General features: G+C 48.6%; 1 protein-coding gene across 1 annotated transcript in view; it reads left to right on the top strand.

Annotated features, from left to right (window-relative positions):
- Window positions 1-6762: 6762 nt before the first annotated feature.
- SLC8A1 (solute carrier family 8 member A1) overlaps window positions 6763-24127 on the top strand; it is a gene marked incomplete at its 3' end in the record, with an annotated part of 72658 nt that continues 55293 nt past the window's right edge. Inside the window, exon 1 of the mRNA XM_084285190.1 lies at window positions 6763-8576. Within this exon, the coding sequence (XP_084141316.1) occupies window positions 6778-8576 (1799 nt within the window). The 5' untranslated portion in view covers window positions 6763-6777. The remainder of the gene's footprint in view (window positions 8577-24127) is intronic.

The following is a 24127-nucleotide window of genomic DNA, read 5'->3' as shown; positions in this document are numbered from 1 at the left end:
ATGGAGCACACCGAGGTGGCCTCCAGCCCAAATTAAGCTGCCACAGCCCTTTCCCCATGCATGTGCCCAGGGACTTCTCCCACCTCTCCATCCCCAGATGTGTGCGGGGAGCTGGGGAAGGGGGGAGCTCTGCTCTCTCAAAGCCTTCTGCTCCTTCCCCCCATAGAACCCAGGAGCACATCCCACCATGTAGGTGACCCCCACAGAGCTACCAGCCCAAGGGACAAACGGGAACAGGCAGACAGGGAGGAGAGCAAGCCCTGTCCTACAGAAACCCTTGGATCTGGGCAAATTCTTCCTTCCCAGCCTACCTGGGAGCGCAAGGATTGTTAGCGGTGTTTTATCCTCCCAACAGTCATTTTACAGAAGAATTGGATGCTTCTCAATAAAGACAAGGCCAAAAAAAAAAAAAAACAGGTGGTAGGGATAGAGAAACGATCTGGAGACAGCAGCAACAAGGAGGAGAGATGTTAAAAAAATACAGCACAAAGAATTAAGAATTAAGAATTTCTCCCTTGCTTCTCGTTTCCTGGCATTTTCGTCTCTGAGCTCGTGTATCGCAGGGAAAAGAGACAACTTGCCGCTCAGCCTCAATGCATTAAAAAGCAAAGCTGGAGACTCCCTGAAAAAAAAAATACAATTCCAAGCTCAATCTCTACAAGCTGCCCCCAAATTCAACCAATCTGGCTGAATTTTTTTATGGGGGCTGATTTATTTTCTCTATTTATCTGTTTATTTTGGAAAGTTGCTGGGGAGATTGTGGGAGGGGATTGGATGCTGCATGCAAGAGATAGATAGGATACTTGGAAAAATCAGTTGCGGACTGATAATTGTTCTAACTTTTTAATGTCCCTTACAGAAAACAGTGTGGCCTGGTGCGTATTTTACTCGATTGGCTTCATGGAGGGCTCATGCCTCTGACTATATTTGGAAAGGTTTTGATGGGTTTTGTACTGATGCAATCAGGATGCTGACGGCCTGGAAATCATTTTCCCCATGTGGAGATCTGGAGGGTCATGGGCAGGGGATTCCAACAGTTTCGGAGTGACAGAGCTGGGTGGAAGGGAGAAGGAGCAGGGCTGCGAGCCAAGGGCTTTCCAAGCTGCCTTTAAAGTGCCATCGTGCTCCGCAGCCCTGCGTGGCAACATGGCTTTTGGACACTGCAGCTTTCCTCCATGGATCCAGAGGTCCAGCCAGAGTGGCTTTTGGCTCTTCTCTTGCTTTCATGGGTAAAAATCACAGCTGGCAGGAGCTACTTTTTTACCAAAGCTGCGCCACACAGCAGTGCCCAGATCAGGGCTGTTGGCATCCTCCTTGTGTGCCTCAGCTGCAGGAAGCTGCACCTAGACTCTCGGCTGATTTCCTGACTGATGGTCAGAGACCAGTTGATTTGTTGGGGCTTTTTTTTTTTTTTTTTTCCTACAGTCATCACATCTTTCCCCAGCGCAGGGTTTGCTCAAGCCGCCCTGCTGTGAGGCAGATTGCTGCTTTCAACGAGGCGCAGGTGTACCGGCTCCTGCATGGCTGGGAAGGGTCAGGAGGAGGTGGAGAGGTGTTAGCCCTCTGGAGACAGGGCTTTGGGTACAAGTACACTCCTGCAGACAAGGTATGCAAAGCTTTCTGCAGGAAAACTACTCACATTTAACTCTTAGGTGCTGCTCTCCTTCGAGAGAACCTGGGATAGGGGTGCAGGGATTCGGAGACCTCAGGTCTCAGAGGATGCTGCTCCCACCTCCCGCACACCGGTGACACAGCCGTGGGGACACTTTCCCATACAGGCTGGCAGTAAATTCACCGTAACAATGCTTATTGTGGAGCTGATGTCGCAGTGGGGTAGGCACAGTCGGGTGGCTGTGACGGTGTGAAGGCTGCTGTGTTACAGCTGCTCTGCGTTGCAGAGTGCTTGCTGTCAAGTGATGGGCAGAGAATTCCCCGCAGAAAGTCTCTCTTTTTGCGTGGCCACTCCTTCCTCGTGAGCCCAACCTTTCCTGCCCAAGCCCTGTAACGAAGGCAGCCAGGCTAGAGCTATTTTTTTTTTTCAGAGCTCTGAACAGCGATGCTGCTACCAGCCTGTTGCAAACGGCTGCGAACTTCATCACTCAAAGGTGCAGGAAAGCAGCGGGAAGGGTCTAAAAGTGGATACGGCCCGGGTGCCGTGCCCAGATGGGAGTGGGACTTTTGGGAGGCTGCTGCAAAGGAAAAGCTCTGTGCTGCTGAAGCACGGAGCAGCTCTCAGGCTGGCTTTGCTCGCAGCACGCAGCCAGCCTGGAGGAGCCTTCCTTCAGCCTGGAGGAGCTCATGGCAGAGCGGAGGCTAAAAGGCTGCTCTCTCCCCATCTGGCAGCTCCGGAGCTGGGGGGCCAGAGCACGAGCTGGCAGCAGGAGCTCTCTCCTACCAGCTTGTAAAGCCCAGTACTAGGGGAAAGCCTCGAGCTCTCTTCTCCAGGCAGAAGGCAAACATCTCTGCAACCCTCTTAGCCTTACTGCGGGCAAAAACTGGGGTTTTACAGCACTGAAGGCTGGAAGGAAGGCTGGCCAAATGTCCCTTGGCTGGGGTCTGGATCTAAACTGAGCTTGCCTCAAAGGGACCGTGCAGCCCCTTGCAGGCTTTCTCCTGTGACTGCAAAAGCAGCTGCTGGCACTTCGGGGAGCTTCTGGGGAGCGAGCTGGGGGCTGGCTCTGCTGGCTAGCTCCAGCTCTACCTGAAAGCCTCCAGGCAGCCGGATCCGGGGGAAAAAATGAGCTTTGGGTCTGCCCTGTGTTGTAGGGTTGATGCTTACGGGCAGGGCTGTGCTGATCCAGGGTGGTAGCTTGTGGTTCGTCACCACACGTGTACAGCCAGCTCGTGTGTTTGCTTTTCTTGTTGATGGCCTGGCTGGGAAATGCAATTGAGACACCTTAATGAAAAGCTAACAAAGTTGGCTTTGAAGGGAAGGCTGGCATTCTGGTAGCCTTGCTTCTCGTTAGAGAATAATATGAATGATTTGTCTGGGAATATTCCTACTGCTGGGTTTGCAGCAGCCTGCTGACCATGGGCCGAGACCCCATGCAAATGCCAAGCAAGAGGGTCTCCAGGGACCGAGTTGTTTATTTTGGACTGTGCAAATAAAGAAACGCTGCTAATTTTACAGCAGCTGCTTCTCAGAGAGATTTGGATTGTCAGGCTCTGGTTGTGTATGTGTAGCCAGCATGTTGTGACCAAGCATTTTCTAACCCTCCATAATTCCTGAGCCTGCTGCTAATAACGCTGATTATGAATTGGTTCCAGTAGGAAGAGTGGGGGGTACCCGAATCCTTTTTGATAACTGCACTGCAGAATGTTGGAGAAAGTCCAACATAGGGTTGCTGGATGCTATGGCCACTCAAAGAAGGTTGCCTGCACGTTGCCAAGGCTGGTGTGTTTCTCCTTATTAAGCTCCAGCCCTTCTCCACCCATCTGGGCTCTCAAGAAAAGCTCCACGTCTCCTGTCTCCTGCTGTCTCAGGGAAAAATGTTGTTTGTACATGGAGAGCTGCATGGAAAGGCCAGAAAGATGGATTGCTCAGATGCAAGCCTCTAGGCTTTGTTCCTCCTGTTTAACGAAATATGGGACTTGATTAAAAAAATATATATTTGTGTTAGAATGTTTGAAAGGGAAGAACATGGCAAATAAAGTTCAAGTGACTTATTAATCTGATTTAGTGAGTAGTTTTTTTTCTGGCTGAGACTTCCAGTGCTCAAATCCTTTTAAGACTGCAGAGTTGGTCCAAAGTATGATGGGACTCTTCTATTCCTTATGACCTAAATCAGTGACCCAAAGCATAATATTTTCTCTGGAACCATCTGTTTTCTCCTCTTGCCAAGGGGATTTCACAATGCCTGGTTGCTCTGAATAATTGTACATGTGCAAGGATATGACTTGCCACAGGGAGAAAATTAACTGAACAAGGGCAGGTGGATGCTTTGAGTTTTCTATTGATTGAAACTACTACCCTTTAGAAAGAGAGGGTGAAGAACCACAGAGCTGAGTAATATTTTATGCCCACACTACATTTTCCTTAAGCCTACATATTTTTGAAATTAATTAATTAATTAAATGCTTAGGAGTTATCTGGGATAAATAGAGTAGATACCAAGCCAGCTTGTGTTTTGACAGCCCCTTTATCAAGCATCTCCAAGAGTCGGTTTGAAGCAGGGTGAAACACGGTCAGGATTACAGATGTTGGGTGACTAATTAATGTTTCGGCTAAACTTCAATGACCATGAATGCACATCTGTTTCAACTTAGCTATCTGCAAAATGGCATACAACAAGGTACTCTTCTTTGTAAACATCATGTTTTCATTTATTTTTTACTTAAGATCTGTAAGTGACGACTAGAGCCTGCATTATTGGGAAGCAGAAGGTGTCTGGGGACTGTGACTTGGGGAGAAATGTTTGGGGTTTCTGACTCCAGCAGCAAGAGCTTCTCGTAACGTTAGCAGGATTTCCAATGCAAACAATTCCTGTATTTTAAATTGAGCTTCATACAGGAGACACGCTTTTTCTTGTTCCTCTTATCTGTTCTTATCACCCAGCTCTCTGAATTGCTCACTTCCTGCTCGGTGTATCTTTTGCCTTACTTAATTAGAAAATTGGGAGGGGGCTGTGGCAGAGAACAACAATTCCCGGTGAGGAGATGCCATTTACATATAACTGTCTTAATATATTTTCAGTATTATTCTTCCCTCCCAATAATCCCACTACAGCATTCTTCAATAAAAGCAAATCAAGCGGAGGGCGTTCATCCATCGTTACAACATCTCTGTAAGGAGTAGATCCCGTAACGTGGGTGCAAGATGGTACTCACTCCTCCAGACACTTCTTCCTTCGCACACAGCCTGTCCCTGCATAACGAGCCCCTGCCCTGATGAGGAGGGGTGATTTCTGCATCATAAGGAGAGGGGTGGTGGTGATCAGGCGCTCCTTTTCGAGGAGGCGTTGGTGTGTCCCTGTTGGAGGGTAAATGCTTCTCCCTGGGAATGCCTGGCTGTACGCTTGCAGTCAGCAGTGCTGGCTGTGCTGAGAAACAAGCCCTCTTCGAGAAGGAAGAGGGAAGGTGAGCTTTGCCACCCCTGCTGGGGTCACATCTTAGCACAGGTGACAGCTGGGACACTGTCACTGGATGCAGCCTTTAGCACAGATGGGCTGGTCTGCAGCTCCAAGCGCGTGCGGCTAAGCATCTGACACTAAGGGACAGTGGTGGCACTGAGGGACAGGGTTTAGTGATGGGACTCCATAGGTCAGGTTGGTGGCTGGACTTGATGATCCTGAAGGTCGTTTCCAACCTAGATGATTCTGTGAGTCTATGATCTGTGGGACCCGGCACTGTGTTTACTGGGGAGCAGGCAGGTGGCAAATGGTGGGGTGAGACCTGCCAGGTATTATAGAGATGTTGTCTGTACCTCCTGCTCATGTCCGCATCTCTGGTATGGACCTGAGAATATTACCCCTCCCTTAAAAGCTGAAATCTTTCATGACTAGACTCTTGGTTTTGTTTCTGGGCTGTTGTTTTCTTTTTACGAGCAAAACCTGTTCAGCCTTCTGTAGTCTTCAGCAAGGTAAAGGTATCAACATGCTCATTTTCCTCTCTTCATAGAAGCATTTTTAAGTACTGTGTGATTAAATTAACTTGGAATGGAGAAATGTAGTATGGCAAAGGCTCTCCTTGAGGAGAAAATATAGCTTTAATAACAAGGAATCTGGCTTTTATTGCCTAGTAAAATTGAGAATTTAACACTGAGCATGCTCAGGTTTTTGCACTAAGCATCTCTATGTAATTTAAGGCATCTGCTCTGTAGGTTTATGCACTGTTAACTAACTGCAAACCTCTTTAACAGCTCCCCGACACTGCTGGAAAATCCTGAGGCAGGACAAGGGCAAGTACTGCTGTCATGCCTGATGACTGATGTTGTAAATGGAGTGAGAAAGGCCCTTGCAAGGGAAGCCGGCAAAGCTGACCTAGTGGGAAAAGAGCGTAGGGACAGGCTTCCTCTCGAAGCATGCCAAGAGAGCCATGCTTGGATGCATATGGGGCTCTTTCCAGTTTTGGGAAGGTGCAAAGTGATGCGCTGTGGAAGAAATGGCTCCAAAATCATTAATTAAAGACTGCCCTTCTGGTGCGCCGTATGACCGAGGTGCCGTTAAGAGCAAGGTTTTGCCAAGGCTTGAGCTTGCTTCGCGCAGATATGGAGTAGATGCTTGGGAAGGACTGTGAGCAAGAAAAGGCTATAAAATATGTCCTTTACAGTGAATAAAAATATTCCAAAAAATGATTGGACTATAGTAGATTTCCCTGTCCCCTCCTGCTCTTCCCTGAATTCCAGTGCAGGAGTGCTCCATCATTTTGAAACATGAAACACTTCTGCCAGCCATGAAGCAAAATAACGAGTTTTAATTAGATGAGAAACAGGAAAATACAACTGAAGAAATAAGCTTTCAGCAAAGAGAGAGAAAATGGCATTAAACATCTGTGTAGCTGAAAGGGGTAGGTGCTAGCCCACTGGTGTCATCTGACTCAGTCCTTGCTCGGATAGCTGAACTAAAGATTTGTACGTGGAAATCTGCAGTGGTCATAACACAGTTAGGGCTCATTAGATGGGTCTTCTTGAGGAACAGGGTAATTTGATTATACATTTGGGAAAGGTGAGAAATAAATTGGGTGGAAAAGAAGATCTGTTGTCTCTGGCCAGCCTCAGTGCATCTTTCCTTTTGTCTCTGCAGGTTGAGGACATTTGGGACCTGCTCGGTGGAAGCGGCCATGTCGCAAGCAACTCACCCACCCACCTTCCTGGTGAATTTCCAACTCCTGAGTGTTGTGGTGGTGCTGCTCGTCCATGCAGAAGGCATATATGCAGAAAGCCCCAGTGAAGTGCCTGCAAACAAGTCTGAGGAGTGCACGGGCTCGTACATCTGCAAAAAGGGTGTGATTTTACCAATATGGGAACCCCAAGACCCCTCGTTCGGTGACAAAATAGCTCGGGCAACAGTGTATTTTGTAGCGATGGTGTACATGTTCCTGGGAGTATCCATCATAGCCGACCGTTTCATGTCCTCCATCGAAGTCATTACATCCCAAGAGCGGGAAATAACCATCAAGAAGCCCAACGGCGAGACCAGCAAAACCACAGTGAGGATCTGGAATGAGACCGTTTCCAACCTCACGTTGATGGCCTTGGGCTCATCCGCTCCCGAGATCCTTCTGTCTGTTATCGAAGTGTGTGGTCACGGCTTCACAGCAGGGGACTTGGGGCCAAGCACAATTGTTGGAAGTGCTGCATTTAACATGTTTGTCATCATTGCAATCTGTGTTTATGTTGTTCCGGATGGAGAGATAAGGAAGATCAAGCACTTGCGAGTGTTTTTTGTTACAGCAGCCTGGAGCATCTTTGCCTACACTTGGCTTTACATTATTTTATCTGTGTCTTCTCCTGGTGTTGTGGAGGTTTGGGAAGGCTTGCTCACCTTCTTCTTCTTCCCTATCTGTGTGGTGTTTGCCTGGATAGCTGACAGGAGACTTTTATTTTACAAGTATGTCTACAAGAAATATCGAGCTGGCAAGCAGAGAGGCATGATTATTGAGCATGAGGGTGACCGGCCCTCCTCCAAAGCTGATATTGAGATGGACGGAAAGGTTGCTAATTCTCATGTGGAGAACTTTTTGGATGGGACACTGGTGTTGGAGGTGGATGAAAAAGACCAGGATGATGAGGAAGCCAGGAGAGAAATGGCTCGGATCCTGAAAGAGCTGAAACAAAAACATCCCGACAAGGAAATTGAGCAGCTTATAGAGTTGGCCAACTACCAGGTCCTAAGTCAGCAGCAGAAGAGCAGGGCCTTTTACCGCATCCAGGCCACTCGGCTCATGACTGGAGCTGGCAACATCTTGAAGAGACATGCTGCAGACCAGGCCCGCAAAGCTGTCAGCATGCATGAGGTCAACAGTGAGGTGGCAGAAAACGATCCCATCAGCAAGCTCTACTTTGAGCAAGGCACCTACCAGTGTCTGGAGAACTGTGGCACCGTCGCCCTGACCATCATTCGCCGGGGCGGCGACTTGACCAACACGGTGTACGTTGACTTCAGGACAGAGGATGGGACAGCCAATGCTGGCTCTGACTATGAATTCACTGAAGGGACTGTGGTCTTCAAGCCTGGAGAGACCCAGAAGGAGATCCGTGTTGGCATAATCGATGATGACATATTTGAGGAGGATGAGAATTTCCTGGTCCATCTCAGCAATGTCCGCGTGAGCACTGAGGCCTCAGATGAGGGCATTCTTGAGGCCACTCGTGTCTCAACGCTTGCCTGCCTGGGCTCACCGTCTACTGCCACTGTCACCATCTTTGACGATGACCATGCTGGCATCTTCACCTTTGAGGAACCAGTAACACATGTCAGCGAGAGCGTGGGGACCATGGAAGTGAAAGTGTTGCGAACCTCCGGCGCACGAGGAAATGTTATTGTGCCCTATAAAACCATTGAAGGCTCAGCCAAAGGTGGAGGAGAGGACTTTGAAGACACCTGCGGGGAGCTGGAATTCCAGAACGATGAGATAGTGTAAGTGAAGCTTTCATTTGTTACTTCCAGTCTGTCATTGTCCTGAAATTAAATGTACATGGCTACCAGAGCTGCACTGGAGGTGTGTGGGTGCCAGTGAGTAGCAGCAAGCTGTGAATGGTCTTGTGTGCTTTAGGGAGCCTGAAATGCTGTGTTCCTGCCTTGTTAGCAGATCAGAGAGTGGCAGCTGCTCGGGGGCACTCCACCCTTCCAGCAGCTGGGAGATGGGACTGGTTTGTGAGGCCAGCCTCCCACCTTCTACCCAGGACCTGAGCAGATCTCTGTAGCCTTGGCTCTACAGCGTAGGAGAGAACACCACTGAGCTGGCTGTTACCTCCATCCCCAGGCAGTCACCTGTCTAAATCAAGTGTGTGAATTGTGGTAACCACTTCCCCTTGACTGAGCTCACTTGGGACTGGAACGCAGTCTGTTCCACTGATACTCGCTTTCAGTTGGCTTTGGAGAAAGCCGCCTCTTCCTTCTCCTTTTCTAAGGTCCTGGGTGACTTTCTAATGCATGCCCTGATAAACTATTGTCATGCAAAGAAACTTCATGGTTAGAATGGAAGTAGAGCCATGTCTGTCTGTTTGTAAATAAAAAATAATAATAATTTAAAAAAGGGGGGGATGAAAGCTGTTGGAGGCTAGTCCTGAGTATTGCTAGGCAGCAGGTGGAAAAACTGTGCTGTAGCTTTGTTTATCACATTATGTGGAGAATGTCAATCAGCCCAGTAAATCACAGTTAAAAACATATATCCTTGGCTATGTTTTAAAGATATTTTCTTGCTCAGTTGTGGCTCTGAAAGAGCAAAAGCTGGGACTTGTGTTGCTTCAGCCTCAGGCTCTTCCTGCAGTGAGGTCTGTGCCTACAGACCAGGCCCTGCCAGCTGTAGACTTGGTAGCAAAAAAACGCTGAGTAGGACTTGGAGCAGTCCCTGATAAAGGTCACTCTGTGTCAAGAGACCTAAAAGGTGGCTTGGCTGTTGCATCTTTTACAGCTGGTCTCTCAGGAGCCAGAGCAAACCAAAGATGGGGGTGGAGAGTGGACCTGATGTTCCTTCCGTTATCTGTACCTGCTCCACGTGAACAGGGAGAAACACAAAACTCCTGGAAGCAGCAAGATGTAATTCTTAGGCAGGGTATTAGACCACTCAGTGCTTCAGATTCTCAGAAATAATTGAGCAAGAACTTCATAGCTCCGGCATTTTGGAGACCAGAACGTGCATGTTGCTCTTGCTAGGGTCAAGAGCACACAATGTGCTATTATTCCTGGTCTGCACTCCTGAACGATAACTGTAGTAGACAGGAACTCAGTTATTTGATTTGATTTGATTTTTTTTTTCCTTGTGAGGGAAGCAGGAAGGTATCTGTAGAGTTGCAATGAACTAGGCTATAAGGACATCCCCCGAAGGCTCTTTACTTTTTAACCAGGTCACTCACTGCTAGCAAAACTGGGCTGCCGTCAGGAAGACCTTGATGTTTGATTTCAGTTCCCCCGAGATGTGACGTGATTACGTGGCTTTGAGGCAGTACTCAGTGGGGCTTGGGCTTCCCCCTTGTCCTGCAGCCAGCACTCTTGCTGAGATATCTGAGATATCTGATGTGGGGCTGGGCTGTGCGGCGGCGCTGCTTTCCCTCTGCCAGCACGGCGCCGGGTCCCGCCGTGCTGCTGCTGGTGGACTTTCCTCCACTGAACTCTTTGCTGTCAATGTTTGTCAGCAGTGTAGTAAGCAGGGGGTGTGCTGGAAGTGGGCTGGCCACATCCTGTCAGGGCTGGGCCCTGGCCTCTCGGGGAGTGCTGGTGTGCTCTCCCCGCTGCAAGCCTCTCCCTTGCTTTTCTAGCCGGCTATCTGCATGTGCACGCCAAGCGAGATATGGGGAAAACAGCTTTCTTAGAAAACTGAGCATGGTTTTTTGCGTGCAGATGCCAGGGCATTGCCATCATATCTCTACTGTCTTTACACCATCTCCCCCTGGTACTGCTGGAAGGGAGGGACAGTACGTGGGAAGCACCAGCGTGCACTTTAGGACTTGGCAGCCTGGAGCAGAAGAGAGCTCGGTGGATGGAGTGAGAGGAGGTGGCAGCTGCAGGACCATGCGCTTACCAAGGGGCTTGTTTGATTCAGGTGGGAGAAGACACACACATGCCTTAGTACTTTGGGAGAAGAATGGCAGTGATTTTACAATTTGCCATCTGCCCACGTGTCCGGCAGGTAGTAGGCACCCATCTAATAGGTACCTGCTACAGACCCTGTTCAGGTGTCGGATGGTGTGGGCTGACTTGCAGAAGAGTTCCCACAAGTCCATGTCTGCCTGGGTGCAAGTTCAGGACAGCCCTGCAGCACAAAGGCAACATGGTCCTGAAGCTGAGGTGCTGCTTAGGGGCATCCTTACTTGCCTCCCTGCAACTGCCTCCTGTTCCTGATAGGAATAAAGATGTGCTAGCACAATATGTGGACTATAGAGTTAAAGCCTGTTTGCCACGTCATTGTTAGTGTTGTGCTTCAGCTAAATCTTAGCTATGTAGAATTGTGCAATTCTGCAGCATATTTGACTCAATAAAGTTCTAAAACTTCAATATTTCCCATGCTGTGGTGGCCAAGAGATTGCCTTGCTGCCCTTTCTAAAGGTCTTCAGTGCCTCTTCAGCTCTGCCATTCTAGGCTGTATTGATCAGCTCTATAAAATTGAGCAAGATATGTTTCTCTGGGACTCTAACAATGAAGGTAGGGCAAGTGCAGGAGGACAGAAAGATGAAATAAAACTGTGCAAGTCTCTATTATTAGAGGGCTTGTTTGCTGGTAAGACCAGTAAAATTAGGAACTGCTGGGAGGACACCGATCTTCTGGAGACCTTCCTCCACTTCCTAAAAGGCCCAATTACATAACATGCTATTTGTTCACAGAGTCCAGAGAGAGTTTCCCATTTTGCAATCAATCTGTTGATGTCTCCTTTCCCAGAATACACAAAATAGCAATGTAAGTGCTGAAGAGATGTCCAAACAGAGATGTACAGTGGAGAAGATGTTGGTCCCCCTGTGGAATACTCTATCCTGACAGCTATGTGGGAAAGCTATAGATATCCAAATTGTGTCCCAACAAGGTCAGCATCTTGGTGATGCTGCACAGGCACCTGGGGCTCCAAGACATCCATAGGTGCTACAATGTAAGTTTAAGAGAGACCCTCTCCTCTGGGACCATCCTTAGCAAGGTGATTCTGGCTTTGCCTTGCATCTCTGTTAATGATTACAGATTTCTTGATGAGATGATGAACTACTAAGATGTTACAGGTGCTTCCTGCCCACCCATCTGCCCCAGGTGTCGTAATCATAAAAGAGGTCAGTGGTTTGTCTGGCCAGTGTGTTTTTGTCTCCTGATTGAACACCAAATAGCTCAAAAGGAGTCCATCCTCCTGTCTTGGAGGAGGAAGCAATCTTTACCCCAGCTGATGGTATCTCTTCTCCTTGCTGTCTTGAAACATCAGGAGGTGCATCTCTTACAGAGATGACTGCAAAGAGGTATGAAAACTGTGTGTTCTTTCGTGGTCAAGAAATAGCAGCTTCCCTCGAGCTGACATCGCAGCTAGCGAGCTATTACAACCTGCACTCTGGATGTCTGCCCCCACACACCACGAGCACCAAAGTTTTTACTGCATTAAAAAGTCAGTGAGGAAGGTGTTATGTAAAATCATACAGCTAACAAATTGTATTGTTACTTCACCTATAAGGTTACACTTGTAAATGCATCGTCAATCTTATGTTAATCCATCTTGCTGTATTAATACATAAAACACATAGTTTAGCTGTTTTTATACAAGGTGTCTGCTGCAGGCTCAGGGAGTGAAATTGTTGGCCCGCCATATATGACTCGTCCGAGCCAGCTTTGGCATTTCTCAGGAAGCATAGTTCTAGGAGTCAAATGCTAGCAGTGACACAAACACCAGCTAAATCGTATGTTTTTTATGGAAAATGTCCCTGGAGATCACACAGCCTCCCTCCCAAGAGCTCTTTAAAAATGTCGATGTCAATAAATATAGATTGTGGCGGGGGGAACCAAGCAGTACTGCTTTTTTAAGTTCCCTTTTTCTTTTCCAGAAGAAGTTGGGTGAGGTATTTCTACAGAAATAGCAAAAAATAAAATCCTGACTCAGCCCTGGGACCTCTCTAGCTCTGTTTTGCATCCATGGCTTGCAGCTTCAAAGGAAAAATGAAACCTCCAGCACAGCCAGCCTTGTATTAGGACTCGGTGGAGGAGAGGGGAGCATCCCAATGTGGCAGAGAGACTGGTGTAAACTAGGCTGAAGGTGAAGCAAGCAAGCATTCCCCTTCCACCAAGAGCTGGTTGTCCCAGGAGGGAAAGGTGCAGCTGTAATGGGGTGTGCTCTCACTTCTATTTCTCCTCTCTGTTCACACAATGTTTAGTCTTTCCTGGACACTCCTAAACTTTCTTAATTAGTCTTAATGTCTTCCACCCATGGGTGTCTCTTTTAAACTGCTGTGCTCTTGTCTCAGTTGCATCCAGGGAGATAAGGCCTTCCCCTGCACCCAGCCGCCTGCAAGTGCTTAAAGGCTAATTCTTGGGTGCATAACTGAAGAATAACCACAAATGGTGACCCCACGCTGTGGTGTTCACTGCTTTGTACCTTATGGATTGATACCTCAATGCAAGAGGAAGAAATCAAACAGGCCTGAAATATTTTCTTCAGGGGGATTGACCTGAATTTTGGCTTCCTGTTGTGTTTAGGGCAGTCTGAGCCTTCCAACATCAAGCAGAAAAGCAAAGCAGTTTGGGGCTAGGGTGTTTGGCATGGAAAAAAAAAAAAAAAAAAAAAAAAAGGAAATTCACTACCACAAGATGAAAATGTGAGTGCCCACACTACCTACAGCTTCATCAGTTAGGAAGCCTGGTCTGGTCTGAGGATGGAAAATCCCTGAGGGTGGCAACTCGTCTTACTGTGCATCACAGAAAAGACCAAGAAAGAAATGTTGCTTGGGGCCTCAAGCAACAGGGAGATGCTGCCTGCATCCGAAACCCTGTGATGTACAGGGCTGGGTGCTGGATTTCAGTTCTTCGGATGCCTCAGGAGAACCACTAAACGTCTGAGCTTGGAAATTGCATGTGCATGTGAGCCTCCAGCTGCACACTGGATGGCCACGTTTGGACCTGGCTTGCTCTCACTATTGTCCTTTGCATGCAGGCCAGGCATGGAGTGATGTGGACATCATGTGTATATGCACGGGCTGATAAAAAAAAAAACATTCCCACGTCTCAAGCCTGCAATGTACTTTCTCAGAACTGTGTCTCTATGTGTCTTAAGAGCTGATCTGGTCCTCCCCAGAGTAAAGCCAGTGGGTGTGCTCCTGCAGCAAGACATCACAGCCTTGTAGGACAAGCCCTGCCTGTGGCTTGCCTGGGGAGGGTGAGCGCGGGATGCAGTCTGTGCTGCTTGCCCAAATAAGTCATTCTGCGTGTGCATGAGATCTAGGAACTTGATTTGATGGCGTCCCCTGTGGAGGGGATTAGGCAGCAAGGCTGTGTTACTGGATGAAGCAAGTTGTGCCAGCACGTCACTTGGGGGAACATGGAGGAAGAGGGGTGAGGACAGGAGTGGTTAGCTGTAGAACTGATACGGTTTTTGTCCTTGAAAAAACAATGTTTCCTTATTTGTAATGAGCTGTTGTTGGCAATTTACCGCTGCCAGCTGCATCTCTGTGGTTGATTAAGGGAGCTTGGATCTTAAATATGTAATAACTCTCCGAAAGCCATTGAGAGGCAGTTATTAGCTTCATCAGGGCTTGCGTACACATCCGCTGTGCTCCTTTATGAAAAGGCTACCTATTAAATGCATTGTAGTAATTTATAAAACGCAGGATCTAGGCTTGTTTTAAGAAATTAAAGCAGCAATCCTACCAAAACCTGTTGGCGTGGGAAAGAGTTATCCTGGAGAACAGCACAGCTCCTTAGCACCTTGCTGGGGAGGTGAGAGCAGGGGGCAGGAGAAGCCCCGTCCCTCTCTGCAGTCTCCTTTCCTTCCCTGGCACATGCCTGAGTGCTGCTGGCAGTGGCACTGCACCAGCTGTGGCATGCAGGTTTTATTGACAGAGCAGGGACCCATCCCTCTCCCTCCTGTGCACACATGGCAAGTCCTCGAGCAACGAGAGGTAAATGCAACCCAAAAAAGTGTGCAGGACCCCAACACAAGCTCTGAGTTCAAGTTGTGCTTGGGAATCGGCCTTCTTCCCTCTGATACCTTGCCTCCAGGTCTGACCTCAGTGGGCGGCACTTAATTGGTTTGTGGGCTTAAAGCAAGACTGACAGAACAAAAAGCAGACAGCTGACCACATCCAAGTGTTTGTGCAGATGGGCAGAGAAGCACCTGCCACCATCTGAAGCCAAGCGAAGTGGAGAAGCTGGACCTGCAGACAAGCAACCAAGTCAGAAACAGACCCCCAGCCTGGTCTTGCTGAACCATCTTATCTCTACAGCACTGCCAGGTCAGGAGCTTTGACTAAAGGTTAGTCTTTCACAGCCACAGTGTTGGTGAAGGTCTCTCTGCGTTGGAAGTGGTGGGTATTCTCTCTGTTTTGTCACGGGCATGGTTGCAGTGAAGGTCAGCCCTCTCCACATCAAACACCACTGAGCCTGAGGGCATCTGGGGAGATATCAAAAAGTCTGCTAATAACATTTCTGACACTGACATTGGTGGCACTGTGCTGGCTTCCAAGAATGGCGATGCTGGATGCTGGGCGACAACAAATAATAACGGCATTCTCCGCTTTAAAAATATCCTCGTGTAAGGGAAAAAGTATTCCCACTGCTGTGCAAGTGAGAGGGTGACCAGCATGTGCCTCCGCCATCCAGTCCCTATATGGCTCCATTTCCATAGTGTCTGGATGCCTTCCTACACAATCCGAGCGACAATTAAATGCGCCTGGCAGTGGGAAACAGAGCCCTGATGAAGAACCAGGGCATGGACTGGAATCCCCGCCATCAGAGCAAAGCCCTTTCCAGAGGATGTCCTCCCAGTGCAGATGCTCTCAGCCCTTCGGTTTATGCCTGCCCTTTCTCCCCAGCACTTGCCCCCTGAGCACACAAGAGATAAGGGCAAGAAACGTGCCTGGAGACTGCAGATGCTGTGCTCCAAGATGCACTGGTTTCATTGGGAACAATGAAGATCTGAGATGAGATGTCTTTGGCTCGTGCAGGTGGGGAGCAGGGCTCGCCTGGCACCAGAGCCTGCAGAGGGCTTTGCATTCGCTTAGTTCAGTAGATCTGCATTCACACTTCAGGCCTGCTTGTTGAAATTTATGTTCCTCCTTAGTGACTGGATGTGTGATGGGACCTAGGGGGATAAGCTATCACTCCTACACAGGGAAAGAATAATATAAACAAAGTCAGTATTAATGGCCCAGGCACAAATGATCCTACCACAGGGGAAAGGGAGGGAAGTGTAACGGGAGATTTACCTGACTCACGAGCTCTCCAGTGACCTGGAACGTGGAAAGAATCATACCAAAAAAATAAAAACCACAGAAAATAGGTCGGCTGAGCAGGGAAGAGTGTAACGGAGCAGCGTGGGTGTGTCAGGTTGGAGTCAGGTTGGGCAGGAGCCGGCCAAGAATTAGAGGAGAAGATGTCCTGCCCACACCTTAGTGCAGAGGGAGAAGGGAAAGGGAGCTGAACATCACACCCCACTGAGAAGCATAATTCTCCTTGGATGTGCTTCAGTCTGTGCTCATGGAGGCATCAGGAGACAACCTCCAGGAAGCCTACAGGTGGAGGATGGAGATAATTTAACTCACCTGTCCCCAGAGCAAGTGTGGATAATGACATTGAGCCTCATGTTGGTAGGGGAATGCCCAAGGGAGAGCTGCTCACTGTCCCCTTGAAAGTTTTCCTGGGTGAGAGATGAGATCTGCGGGCAAGCTCCAGAGCTGCCTTCAGCAGCAGTTCAGCCAGATTATGTCTGCTTCTGTACCTGGAGGAGCTTCGAATAAATCAACACATTATTTGTAAGTACCTTGAAGATAACGAGGAGATGAATAACAGCCAGCAGAGATTTGTCAAGAACAAATCTTATCAAGCCAACCTAATTTCCTTTTATGCCAGGTTTTTGGGTGCAGAAGAAGCAGCTGTTGTCACGTAACTCAGCTTCAGAAGGGCTTTTCATGTTGCCTAGCTTAGTGCTGCTGGGAGGAAGTGCTGGCTAAATGGGCCACTGGGGTGATGGGGTCAAACCTGCCTGAAAAGAGAAACGTGGCACTGGATGGGAGTGAAAAGGTGTTCAGCAGGTGCTCGTCCTGAACTGGAGCTTGTTGGGAACAGAAAGGAAAAGTTTGTTGTTGAAGTGTGCAGGTGGCGTGGACAGGTTGGAAGCATTATCAAAGCCAGCATGGGGATTTAGAGAGATGGGCTGAGAGGAAGCAGGATGCTGCGAAGACAAGCGCTTGTGCAAGAACTGCCCCAAGCACAAATTTAAGTGGGAGGGGAGTGACTGAGGCAGGGGCTGCCATCGTGACCCAGCAGCCAAATCTGAGCTCACCATGTCATGCTTTTGCAATGAATGAGGCCGACGTCATCCCGGAGATATTCACCAACTCCAGAAGAAGCTGGGGAGAGTCCAGAGGAAAGTGCAGAAAATGACTGGTGGTCTGAGAAATGTGACCCACAGAGAGAGGCTGCGAGAACTCAGACTGTTTAATTTAGACGGCAGCCTAGGGAAGAGCTAAGCCTTGAGCTATGTAAAGGGCAATCCATGTCTGCAGGGTCTTAAGGCAGCAGTGGAGGCGATTCAAATCAGACAGGAAGGAATTTCCTCCAAGTACATATGGGTCCACCCAGGCGTGGCTTGGGGGAGTGGGTAACCTCTGTCAACAGCAGAGGTCAACGTAGAGGCACTGGTTGAAGATTTACTGGAGATGCTCAGCGTGTTGTCTCTTTTAGGACAGGATTGGGTCAGACGAGGTCTTGGGAACTCTCTCTCTATCCTGTTTTTCTGTGATAGCCAGGCAAAAGCAACCATGGTGTGAGCTGCACTTCAGGCAGGTGGCTTCCGTCCTGTGTGGTCTTCTGCTGCAAACGGGTGGTGGGGTAACATGCAAAGCAACCTACAGATGGAGCAAAGACCGAACACGTCCACACACACGCAACCTTCAGAGCTTCCCTGTGGCCACCCCATCTGGGCTCATTGCTCACAACAACTATCTGGGACAGGGCCGGTGCTCACCTGCCAGCTCTCTCCTTTGCTAATAATTAGTTGCAATCCAGGCTTCCCTGCAGGAGAGCCCCGTCCCCGTGGGGGAAGAAGCAAGGCTGCACGGATTAAGGAAGCTAATTAGCAGGAAAGAGAGCGTTGGTGCTGAAGCCCCAACAGCCAACTTTGAAATCTAGATAAGGGAGCAGTATTTAATTATATACAATTAAAGCACCGCGTGTCAGCCCCCTGAGAACTGGCGGTCTTGGAGAGCCCTCCCGAAGGTGCTAATGAACAGATCTGAAGGTGGTGGTGGTGGATGAGGGGCTATGCATTTGAAACTTCACCTGGCCAGCATATCTGATTAGAAGACCTTGGAAAATTCCACTGGGATACCAGCTCCTTATTTCTGCTTGGCGTCCTCCCTTTGCCATAGCGGGTAATGGGAACCTGATCCCTTTGGGGGGCTAAATGTGGGGATTGCTCTGCTCCTCTGACACCTAAACACTGAGCAATGGAAACGTGATGAAGAGGAGACAAGGCTATTCTAAAAACATAATGGAAATTGGAGAAGATCACAGGTATACTTGGCCTGAGGCAGAGAAACAGCCTTTGTGGCCTTTTCTCCAAATGCCCAGGAGAAACCAAACTGCAGGAGACAAAGCTCCTGCCCCTGTGCCTGCCAGCCAGGGCCTCCTGGCATCTCCAGGGAGCTCCATGCCGATGTTCCCCTTTGCTCCACAGTTCTACAAGGTTCTCTGAGGTTATTTTCCCACGAGTTTGCTCTAGCCACTAACACAGCTCCTTCCCCTCCCTGCTCCTTCGCCTTCAGAGCACAAATAGCCCCTGACCTCTGATCCTTTACCTTGCCCTCTCCATGCTAGGAAGGCAGTTTGCATTCCCTGCAAAGTGCCTGCCTTGTGTTCAGATGTTTTTTGTTGTGCTCTGGGCTAGCAGAGCCTGCAAGCTTTGTGGGCGTCAAGAGTAGCTTTTATCCCAAAGGTGCTTCTGGGTATTAATGTAGTAAAAAAAGATGAGAACGGAAAGCTTGGATGGATCTGTATCATCTAGCAGAGAACTGCAGAGGCAACCTGAAGTTTTCTAAAAATCCTCTCCCTCAGCAACTACGTACAAACCCTTAAGAAAGGCTTTAGCTCAGCCTTGGGTGTGAAAGGAGGTGGTGCCTGCTTTAATTAGCAAATATAAAGTGCCTGAAGGCAGTAAGTTTGAAAAGCACAAGCAAAAGCCTTGAGCTCATTTTCCTGCATCCTTGTCTCCTGGTATTCCTCTCTCTGGCCTGGTCTTTATCCCCAGTTTCTTCCAGGTCCATGTGCAGAACCTGTGGGTCACATTTGCAATGCTGTCACAGACAGCTTCCCTGGTGGTTTGGTTGCTTAAATCTCACAAGAGCTGCAAGCGATGCCAATGCCATGAGGTTTATTTTATTTGTCTGAGTGTTTCTGGTGCTGTTTTCCTTTGCAGTGCCAAGAGCTAAACCCTCAGGGGGTTCTTCACTCATTGTGTTTTAGGTGAAAATTAAATTTCTTGTTGAATCCCAGAGCTCCCAGGGTTGGGGTTTTAAGAAAAATGCTGAATAGAATCCAGAGAGCCCTGTCTGGCCCTTGCTGTGCCAGGGGAGAATTTGCTGTGTTTCTTGGGGGAGAATTGCTCTCTATTCTCCACCCTGCAGAGCTGAAAGGGAAGGTGAGAGGCTCCTCAGTGCCAGTTTTCCTGGGCCTAGAATGAATGAGTGCCTTGGTCTCTTGCGAATATACAAACAGATTTCTACAAAGCACTTGCTAATGAACTGAAACAGCAGTTTGTCCTCTCAGTGATTTGCAGGGAGTCAGTAAAAGACTTAACCTGGGGAGCTCGTTACGCTGCTGAAGCAGTGCATTTTTAGTGGAGATCCTGGGAAGCTGCTGGAGAGCTTTGGCAGCACAGGGAGGAGACCTGTGAGAGCAGACATCGATTGCCCCCGTGCCAGGCTGTGCTGGTGAGGTCGGCTTTGATTCTCAGCCCTGATCATCGTAACCTCATGGCCAGGCTAATTGCATGCTGATACCATGCTGGGACCATCTATGGCCAGGTCTCGGGTGCACAGTGGAGGAGAGGAGTGTCCCACACCAGGGTGAAGGCAGCACCACAGCAGCCTACCTGGACCCTTTGCCACACGCTTGGTACAAAGCAGAGACCTGGAAAAGACATGATAAAAAAGGAAAAATCGCATTTGTATGAGTGCTTCCCCCACAGCTGCAAGCGAGTGCTTGCAGAGCTGTAATATGTTTGGGTTCATGCCCAAAAGCCTCTCGTCCCACTGAAGCCAAGAGCAAGGCTGGGGTGCTGGTGTTTGCGACGGCTAGTTGTGAAAAGCTGCTGGGCTCTTGCTACAGCATGAATTTGACATCCATGTCTTAAATTCACTGAGCCAGTATTGCACAAGTTTCAGCTTCAGTGTGCTTGCAGGGAGAGCCCTGGCTCGGCACTAGGCAGCCACGGTAAAAGCAATAAGGAAAAGAGAATTCTTCAGGCCTTGCCAAGAAAAATCACCGTCAAGGCCAACTCGATTTCAAATGGTGCATGGAGAAGGGAGAGCTAAAGTGGTCTGAACTGTCCTGTTAGTGATCAGCATTTTGGTGCCAAGGTAGCCGCACTTTGTGTGGGTGGCTATATCCATGTACCCGTAAGAGACAGAAAGGAGACAGGTAGCGTGAAAAGCTCCACATTTGTGATTGTGTCAATGTCTTCTGTCCCAGCGAGAGCAGAGGTTTAAAATTACTTTGCTGTAAATCAGGGAAAAAATACTGATTTTTGCGAATAGTATTTACTTAGGGAAGAAAGCTCCACTTTTGAGGAAAGTTGCAAGTGCATAAATTAGTTTGGCAGTCTGGAGAAACCAACTGAAGTAGGAGTTGTGATTTATTTATTTATTTTTAATTTATTGCTTCACAGAAAATTCAAGTTACGGCTTGAACCAAACTTTCATTCACTGGCTCTGGAAACTTAAGCAAGGTCTGAATTTCAGGCAAATGCTTAAAACAAAAAAAAAAAAAATGGCAGAAGTCAAAGCAATAACACTTCAGGATCACAACGTCTCTGAAAAAAAAAAAAAAAAAAAAAAAAGCAGGTTGAAAAGGTAATATATTATGTCGTGCAGCTTGTGCAACAACTCTTTGCAAGCAGGGAGTTGCTTCTAGCACCCTCGTTATGTGACAGAAAATCCTGCAAAGGAGCGTGGAGGAGTTGCAGAGCTGCTTTGCATCCAGAGCTGAGCGTGGTGATGTCCACCAGCAGCTGCGGGGAGCAGGGCACAGAGCCCTTTGGTTTGTGGCATGAGCTTTATTCGTTTATCTCTTCTTGAGCCTCAGCACATGTACTAATTAGAGGGGAACTGGTGAGCTCTGCTAACGCATTTGAACGCGGGTACCTTTAGGCTTGCATTTGGATCATTAAAAATGAAGCAAAAATGATGTTCTCTTTGCACCAGCTGCTGTGAGCGGGGGCCTTGATTTGGCAGCAGTTAGCTCCCCGGCACAACGGTACTAATGACTGCTAACACGGAAAGAGACGTGTGGCATTAATGCGGTAGGGTGGTATGAGCCTACTGCGTGAAACGGGCATGCAGGGACCGAGCAGGTTGTGAGCTTTCCCCTCGCCTGTGAGATTTCTCTCCTCTCGCTGCCAGGCCTGGTAAATCCCCCAGGGAAGCCCACCTTGTGTCTTCTGAGGATCTCCTCTGCCTGCTGGTGTGTCCAGGCAGCCCAAGTGATACCTGAGTGAGGTTTAATTCTTCACGGTGGGATCAGGCTGCTGGCTGCAGGCAGGCCGTGTTGAGATGGAGGCCATCAGTTTTTTAAAGCCAGTGATAGCCTGCGAAGAAAGGCTTCATCTCACAGCTGGTCTAAGCCATGAACATGTCACAGCTACGTGTGTGGAGGCTGCTCGAGGTGGCCTGCACAGGTCATTTCGGTTACGTCCCTGGGGGACAGGCATTGTACAGGCATGTAGGTTTTCAATCCTACAACAACTGGGTCTGGGAAATGTTTGACTGTGGGTATTTCCTCAGAGGTCCCTGACTACAATTTCTCTTCTCAGTGAAAACGAGGAAAATTGGAGACTTATCACAGCTCACTTGTTTTTCATTAAAAAAAAAAAAAAAAAAAATCTAGAGAAAGAGGAATCACAGATTTTATGGGGGTATTTGGTTTGTTTTTAGAGAAGACAACCGGGGCAAAATAAAATGTCTACTCCTGTTTTCAGTGGGAGAAACCCACAGTGCAACACGGCCACCAGTGACTTGTAGGAATTTCCTGAGCTGGACAGGCCCCGTGCCAGGGTCCCGCTGTAGAGGTGAAGTCACACCGGCTGGGGTTCAAATGTGGTGGAGGAGGAGGTATGAGTTATGTCAGAGCTTTCATTATCTAATTCCTCATTGTCAACCACCTTCTCTCATCTCCGTACGTAATTGATGTGGTGGCAAATAGTTCTTGCCTGCTGGAAGCTGGCTGCCTTTTGAAATGCTCTCACCAGAGATGTGTTTTTTTCAGGCTTGTACTTCTTCTTCCTCATTATCTTGTCAGCTGGGAGCAGAGTGGAGGAAGGAGAACATATCGGCAGGGGAACAGGAGCCTGCTCGCTCTTTGCCCTGTACATGGGGGTGCCAGGGTTTCAGCTCCTGGCAGGTGATGAATTCCCATCCCTGGCAGAAGAGGTGTGAGGGTGGTGCAGCCTGGCAGGGGCCAGCCAGCTCAGTGACTGCCAGGGCTGCAAATGCCTTCAAGCAGGAAGGTTTGTGGCTTGTCTTGTGGCTGTTCTCATTTGTAGGCTCCACAGCTGCTCCTTCAGCAAAGGAGCTCTTTGGAAATCTCAACGCTATCAGCTGCAGACAAAGGCAGCTCATTTTTTAAACTCTAGTTGAGTATAAAAGAAGAGAAACCTGGGGATTTTTCTTTCCCCTGTAGCTAAACCCCCGGGTTTTCTCTGCTGAAATTTCAGAGAGAAAATCCAACAGCTACTAATTCAACCGGTGACCAGAGGTAACCAGGCTTCTGAGGAGTGCAGAAAAGATCACATCTGACAGCAAAATGGCTCTGGAGCAAGTGGGGAAGCTGGGAAGGGTCAGCAGGCATCAAGGTGTCACCACGCCATAACCCTATTTTTGCTCCTCTGGGGTTGGAAAACACTATTCTGCCGTCTTCCTATAGTCATCTCTTGCTTTTCCTCCTATTGACCTTGTGTCCAAACCCAGCTTCCCCTCTGTCCCTTCCACCCCCATTTCCCTTGCTCGTTTTTGGAGTTTCATGGCCTTGTGCCTCTCCCACGTCCTGGAGAAGCAAGGTAAGGTGAGAGGGGAGCTGCCAAACTATAAGCTCCCATCTGCAAACCTGTGGATATATAGAAGATGGGTATTTTTAGCAGCAAGAAGTGACTTGCAGACAGTCTGTCTCGAGGTGCGGCGGAGATGCCAGCACTTGAAGGCTGTGCACCCTGACCAGGTGGTTTCCTGGAAGATCTGCTGCAAGGTGCCAGGATAAATGCAGAACCCAGCAAGCAGGGGAACCTCACAGGGACATTGCCATATTGCAGGAGCTGGGAACAGCCCGGGGCCACTGTCGGGTGCTTTGCACCCTGCATGACCCCTCTATAGTATCCTGGGGAGGATGTAAGGGGCTGCCCCAAAGCTCCACTCTCATGCTCAGAACTAGACAAAAAGCAGCATATCAGAATTACTGTCTTCACCTTCATCATCTCAAGATGTTTCTGTGGCCAAATATGCACTGCGAGATACATCCCACATAATCATTACCAGCAAAAGCTGTGGTGGTTTATTTTTAATTTTTTAATTGTTATTTTAAACTGCAGCTCTCAAGCCAGCCTCTTCTCCCTCGCCGTCACTGCAGAGAGGCTCATCGTGTTTGATGGTTGCTTCTGCCCCGTGAGCTCGCCGTTTGCTGTGGCAAAGCCAGTTGATTTTAGCGGCACTTTGGCATTGATTGAGAGCAAAACCTGGGTGGTTGGTGGTTTTGTGACTGTGCTCTGCTGAGATGCAGCATGAGTTACAGAAAGAGAAACAAAAGAGGGCTTGTGTTTAAATAGAAACGGTTCTCGTGGTTTTGTCACCGCATATGGCAGGACATATGCAGAAATGAATTTGCTGCTGTTTGCCCGGTAACAATAAGCAGGTTGAGGCAGCATGTTAGGTCTCAGAAAAGGAAGAATGCATTTTCTTTTATAATCTCTGTTTCAGAAATTCAGATGTTCACTGCTGTTTTCTCAAAACGGAGTTACACGAAGTTAATTGGTAGCAGGGGAGGCATCCAGCCGCAGTGAAAAAGCAGCAGCCTGCCCCGGCGGGACTGGA

Source organism: Netta rufina (genome assembly GCF_964035555.1).
Source record: "Netta rufina genome assembly, chromosome: 3".
NCBI lineage: Eukaryota > Metazoa > Chordata > Aves > Anseriformes > Anatidae > Netta > Netta rufina.
Note: the sequence above shows the minus strand (reverse complement) of the source record. Positions and strands in the feature narration are given on the sequence as shown.